General features: G+C 49.3%; 1 protein-coding gene across 1 annotated transcript in view; it reads left to right on the top strand.

Annotated features, from left to right (window-relative positions):
* Positions 1 to 3500: 3500 nt before the first annotated feature.
* Positions 3501 to 6841, top strand: part of LOC134341305 (tubulin polyglutamylase TTLL13-like) — a gene marked incomplete at its 5' end in the record, with an annotated part of 54827 nt that continues 51486 nt past the window's right edge. Inside the window, one exon of the mRNA XM_063039183.1 lies at positions 3501 to 3654. Coding sequence (XP_062895253.1) covers positions 3501 to 3654 — 154 coding nt within the window. The remainder of the gene's footprint in view (positions 3655 to 6841) is intronic.

The raw sequence follows: 6841 nt of genomic DNA, 5'->3' as shown, positions 1-6841 counted from the left end.
AAAAAGTGGCTATAAGTCAGGACTGGCCGAGGGATAAGTGGGCTGTTTTACTTCAGAGTATACTAGAAAAGGAATAGCCCAAGAAGCTTACTCTGCTTTGTCCGCGGAAAATGTTCCAGAGGTATGAGGTGGTGAAAGAGGCCATCCTCAGGATTTATGAGTTGGTCCCGGAGGCATACCGGCAGAGGTTCCGGAATGCGAGGAAGCAGTGGGACGTATTTGGAGTTTGCCCGTGAGATGCAGACATATTTTGAGCGTTGGTGCGCCTCAAAGGAGGTCAGAGGGGGATTATGACAGACTGCTGCAGCTGATCCTGATTGAGCAGTTTAAAGGTTGTGTCCCTGAGGGTATGAGACCCTACCTCGATGAGAAAGAGGCAGCCACGTTAGCCGCAACTGCTAAGTTCTAGCAGATAAGCATGCATTGACGCATAAAATGAAGTTTGCCCCGAGTAGAGGCTACCAGAAGGGTAGTCAGGACGGCGGGGAGAGTCCGCCGGAAAAGTCAGAAAGTAAGCCTGGGACTAGTGAGAAGGATAAGGTAGACCGGGAGCAGTCTGGTAGGAAGTCTCCTGGGGTCGTCTGTTATAATTGCGGGAAAGTCGGACACTTTGCGTCCAGGTGCTTTGCCCGAAAGAAGAAGTAGGGAAAAGGGAAAACAGCGATTTTAGATGGCTGTATCGAGCTGTTAAGGGAACCGCTAGGGAAGGACAGGTCTGCCAAAGTTCAGGAAGGGCGCGAGAGGTTTATCTCGGCTGGATTGGTGAAAGTGAAGGGAGGGGTTAAAACCAGTTTCAGTGCGGATCTGGAGAGACACGGGAGCGTGTCAGTCACTAATACTGAAGAGTGTATTAGAGTTTAGCTCAGAGACCCAGACTGGGGAGGTAAAGGTCAAAGGTGTTGGGGAAGGGAGAGAGTCAGTCCCTTTGCACCAGATACACTTACAAAGCAACCTAGTCTCTGGACTAGTCACGGATCGGGGTGAGGTACGAATTACCGATGAAAGGCGTGGAAGTCTTGCTCGGTAATGACGTCGCCGGGGGAATCGTGTTCCCAATCGTGAGATTGACAGGTCAGCCTGCAAGCAGTGAGGCCCTGCCCATGGACTCACAGGTTCATCATGGGGCTGCGGTAGTGAATTTAGCTGCGGTGGTAAATTTAGCTGAAACGTTTCTGCCAACCTTGTACGAGAAGGGGGTAGAAAATGAAAAGAAGGTGTGTGGTGAGACAAGAGGTAGTGAGGGAGCTGGGACAGACGTAGCAGTAGCCAGGAAAGAATTTGTGCAGACGCGGGAGCGAGACGAGGGGCTGATGGTTTCGGCAGAAACAGCTCTCTCTGACACAGACTTGACAAGGGAACTAGTAGGCTATTGTGCGGAGGAGGGAGATGCTAAGGAAGAAAGGGAGACCAAGTACCGTGCCCGCCGATGAGGAGTGGGAGGTGGTGCAAAAGGGTTATGGGGATGAGGTTTTTAACATGGCCCACGAGGTACCCCCCCGGTGGACATTTTGCGGTGCTGGAGGAAACAGTTGGTGGAATCATGAAAGAGGTTTACCGGCTGCCCAGGGGGAAGGATGTTATTGATCATGACCGACGCGAACTGAGATGGTCACAGGCTTTTGATATGCTAACAAACCTAGTCGGTGTTAGCGTGGAAATCAATGAAGCTAGGGGCCTCCTGATAAGAGAAAAAAAACTTTTTGAAAAGATTAGTATGGGATCGATCAGATGGGAGAAGGCTATTGTTTTGGCCAGGTCTACTGATAAGGTCTCTCCCTTAATCCCTGAACAAAGCGGCTCTTTAGAAGAAGTAATTAAACGACTTGCACCCGTGTGTTTTGATTGTCCCGAGGCGATGCAAAGAACTGGGACGTTTGGGGGATATCTGTTACAATAGGTCAGCCTAGCAAACAACATTCATATAGAATGAGTAATTCAGTGACTAAAGAGCTGACGAACACAGAGGTGTGTATTGGCAATTTAATACGGCTGTCTGAAGCCAGCTTGATAGTGAACCTTGAAAAAAATGAGTTCGGCCACGCGAAGGTCACTTACCTGGGATTTGTAGTGACACAGGGGCAGCTGGCAGCGATGCAAGCTACAGTGCAGGCTATAGCTGACCTCCCAACCCCGACAGACAAGAGGGCCCTCAAAAGGCTCTTGGAGATGGTGGGGTACTGTAGGAAGTTTTGCAATAACTCTGCGGTCACTACCCCTCCCCCTCCTACTAAGCCCTTGCGAGAGAAAACTGAGTCGGAATGGGACGACCCTTGTTATTGTGGTCCGGGACAAAACCAAATGAGAGGTTACATTGATCGCAATTCATCAGTGTTTTTGGCCACTATGAAGTTTGCTGAGTTGGAGCCTGGTCTAAGGGATTATTAATAACACATATAAAAGGAACAGAAAATGTGATTACTGACTGTTTGTCAAGGTGCTGACAACTTCAAATTCTCTGTATTAGCCAAATAGCTGATAAAGATGTATATTTGTGTGTATCAAATAATGTACTCATGTTTGTAATTTTTACCCCGTTAAAAATCCTTAAAGGGGGGAGGTGTGACGAGAATACACATAAATTAAGATGTTTGCTGGCCTGGGCTAGCATCAGTGGTATCAGCAGTTTGTCTGCCACCTGTCCTCAGGGGAAGGAGAGATAAGGCACACAATGAAGCAGCATTTGGAGGTGTTAATGAAGGAGCCATCAGTCTGGGTATTGTCAAGAGCGGCTCCCCCTTTGAACCCTGAACTGTTTGAAGTGATGGGATGGACAGCTGATACCCCAGCAGGCCACACACGACACCCAAGGTAGCGAGACTCTGGAAGCGGTTGCACCTCACCAGTCGGTGGGAAGTACGGGGACATAAACGCACAGGGTGGAAAGGTACGATCAGCGGGAACCCGGTGTGTGTCCGCCCTCGCTTGGGTGCCGGGTTGGCTGCAGAGGATTCGACCGCATCTGGAGGAGGGGTCACAGTCGGTGACCTCAGGTGACATCACAAAGGACTCGCCCAAAATCTGCTTGTGAGCCATCTCGTCTGTGTGTGGAAGCCGTGTCTGAATAATCAGTCGTTCTCGTTCTCTCTCTCTCTCCCCCCACGTTGTCCATCGCCATGGCAACGATTACTGCAAACTGAACTAAATTGAACTGGACTTATGTGTCACTTTGAAATTAGTCATTTACCCCTAGACAACGATAGAGCTTGACTGATCCTGTTATCTTAATTCTGTGTACATGTGTGTTTATCATTGCTGAACTGTTGCCTTTATTATCCTTTCAATTACTGTGTTGCTTGTTTCTTTAATAAAACTTTCTTAGATTCTCATAATCCAGACTCCAACTCAGTGATCCACTTCTGCTGGTTTGGCAACCCAGTTACGGGGTACGTAACACAGCATACATGTGTACGGCCGGATGAGAATTAAACTTGAGCTCAGCCTTGAACTGAAAGACCTTATGACCTTCTTCTCTCAGTACTAATGAGTGCTTCTCGCTGCAGATATTTTGATTTTGCGGCCTACTATAAAGCCGGGAAACCCGGACGCATCTGCAAGCCAGATCCTGACTATGACTGGCGCGGCATCTTTTTGACCCAGGACATCAGAGATATGCAGTGCGGGGAGGATGTGATCTGCCAGGTCTACATTCCGAAGGTACTTTACTGCACTCTTGACTCTCTGCCGAGAACGCTAACTCTTTATCTGCATTCTGGTTTCCCTCTCTTACCCCTTCTCTTCTCCTCCTCCTTCCCCTCTCTCCCATGGTCCACTGTTCTCTCCTATCAGATTCCTCCTTCTCCAGCACCTTGCCTCTTCCACCTATCACCTCCCAGCTTCTTACTTCATCCCCTGCCCCCTCCCCTATCCCCACCCACCTTTCTCCTCACCTGGTCTCACCAATCGAGCTTGTGGCAGGTTCCCCTTGCACCCCTTTCTTCTCCTCCCCTCCCTCTGTAGCCTTCCCTTTCTTCCATAACCAACGGGAGTTGTTATCTTGTTATTTCATCTTCTCATTATTTATTGCAATTGATTTATATTTGCATTTCCACAATTTGTTGTCTTCTGCACTCTGGTCTGAGCTCTTCACTGATCCTGTTATAGTTACTCTTCAATAGATTTGCTGAAAATTAATCTCAGGGTTGTACATGGTGACGTACATGTACTTTGATAATAAAACTTACTTTCAAACTTGAGACATAGACCACTCTCCTCTCTTTTATTATATTCCTCCTTCAGCCCTTTCCACTTTGCACCTAACTCCTTTTGGCCTCTGATCATCCACACCCGCCTACCTTCCCCCCCCCCACCTCACCGGGCTTCACCTAGCACCTGCCACGTTTTCCTCCCCCTTCTAACCCACCTTCTTATTCTGGCTTCTTGCCCCCTTCCTTTCCTGTCCTGGTGAGGGGCCTCAGCTCAAAACATCACCTATTTATTACTTTCCTTCAATGCTGCCTAACCTGCTGAGTTGCTCCAGCATTGTGTGTGTGTGTGTGTGTGTGTGTCTGAATTTCCAGCATCTGCTGAACCTCTTGTGTTTATGATTTACTGCACTCTTTACCTGCTGAGTGTCGGCTGTCATAGAGGTGGATCCTAAAATAGACTTTGCTTTATTCGTTATGTTCTGCGTCATATGACGTGGACGATAGTCATAGTCATACTTTATTGATCCCGGGGGAAATTGGTTTTCGTTACAGTTGCACCATAAATAATTAAATAGTAATACCTAAATTATGCCAGTAAATAAGTCCAGGACCAGCCTATTGGCTCAGGGTGTCTGACCCTCCAAGGGAGGAGTTGTAAAGTTTGATGGCCACAGGCAGGAATGACTTCTTATGACGCTCTGTGTTGCATATTCGGTGGAATGAGTCTCTGGCTGGAAATCTCTCTCCTGTGCCCAACCAGTACAGTATGTAGTGGATGGGAGAGACATTGTCCTGCAAAATGGCATGCAACTTGGACAGCATCCTCTTTTCAGACACCACCGTCAGAGAGTCCAGTTCCATCCCCACAATATTACTGGCATTATGAATGAGTTTGTTGATTCTGTTGGTGTCTGCTACCCTCAGCCTGCTGCCCCAGCACACAACAGCAAACATGATCGCACTGACCACCACAGACTCGTAGAACATCCTCATCATCGTCTGACAGATGTTAAAGGACCTCAGTGTCCTCAGGAAATAGAGACGGCTCTGACCCTTCTTGTAGACAGCCTCAGTGTTCTTTGACCAGTCCAGTTTATTGTCAAATGGTCTCCCCAGGTATTTGTAATCCTCCACCATGTCCACACTGACCCCCTGGATGGAAACAGGGGTCGCTGGTACTCTAGCTGTCCTCAGGTCTACCACCAGCTCCTTAGTCTTTTTCACATTAAGCTGCAGATAATTCTGGTCACACCATGTGACACAGTTTCCTACCGTAGCCCTGTACTCAGCCTCATCTCCCTTGCTGATGCATCCAACGATGGCAGAGTCATCAGAAAACTTCTGAAGATGACAAGACTCTGTGCAGTAGTTGAAGTCCAAGGTGTAAATGGTGAAGAGAGAGGGAGACAAGACAGTCCCCTGTGGAGCCCCAGTGCTGCTGGTCACTCTGTCGGACACACAGTGTTGCAAGCACACATACTGTGGTCTGCAAGTCAGGTAATCAAGAATCCATGACACCAGGAAAGCATCCACCTGCATCGCTGTCAGCTTCTTCCCCAGCAGAGCAGGGCGGATGGTGTTGAACGCACTGGAGAAGTCAAAAAGCATGACCCTCACAGTGCTCGCTGGCTTGTCCAGGTGGGTGTAGACACGGTTGAGCAGGTCAGACGATGGCATCTTCAACTCCTAGTCGGGGCTGGTTGGCGAACTGGAGGGGATCTAAGTGTGGCCTGACCATAGACCGGAGCAGCTCCAGAACAAGTCTCTCCAGGGTCTTCATGATGTGGGAGGTCAATGCCACCGGTCTGTAGTCATTGAGGCCACTGGGGCGCGACGTCTTCAGCACAGGGACGAGGCAGGATGTCTTCCACAGCACAGGAACCCTCCGGAGCCTCAGGCTCAGGTTGAAGACATGGCGAAGTACTCCACATAGCTGAGGGGCACAGGCTTTGAGCACCCTGGTACTGACACCATCCGGTCCTGCAGCCTTGCTTGCGTTGAGACATTTCAGCTGTCCTCTCACCTGTTCAGCTGTGAAGCCCACCATGGTGGTTTCGTGTGGGGAACGGGTATCGTCATGAGAGCAGGGTGGGGGGTTGTGAGGAGGGGTAGGAGGGGAGAGTGGAATATGTGTTGGTTGGGGGCCGACAACAGATGGCTTATGTGGGGGATGGGCAGGGGCCGCAATGTGCAATCTGTTAAAGAACAGGTTAAGTTAGTAGGCACTGTCTACACTGCCTTTCAGCTCTTCTGTTGCTAGTTTGCCGGAACCCAGTGATGGTTCTCGTCCCACTCCAGACCTCTCTCATGTTGTTCTGCTGGAGCTTCCACTGAGACTTCCTCCTACACCTGTCTTTCGCCTCCCTGATCCTGGCTTTCAGGTCCCTCTGTATTGCCCTCAGCTCCTCCCTATATCCATCTCTAAACACCCTCTTTTTAGTGTTCAGGATGTCCTTAATGTCCTTTGTCACCCATCGTAGGCTTGTTATTTGAATAACAAAGGACAGTTCTTGTCGGAACGCTGCAGTGTCTCCCATGACCATGATTGTTCTTGGCCAATTTTTCCACAGAAGTGGTTTGCCATCGCCCTGTTCTGGGTAGGGGTGGGTGACCCCCAGCCATTATCAATACCCTTCAGAGATTGTCTGCCTGGCACCAGTAGATGACGTTAACCAGGACTTGTGAACTGCACCGGC

The sequence above is a fragment of the Mobula hypostoma genome (assembly GCF_963921235.1).
Source record: "Mobula hypostoma chromosome 22 unlocalized genomic scaffold, sMobHyp1.1 SUPER_22_unloc_2, whole genome shotgun sequence".
NCBI lineage: Eukaryota > Metazoa > Chordata > Chondrichthyes > Myliobatiformes > Myliobatidae > Mobula > Mobula hypostoma.
Note: the sequence above shows the minus strand (reverse complement) of the source record. Positions and strands in the feature narration are given on the sequence as shown.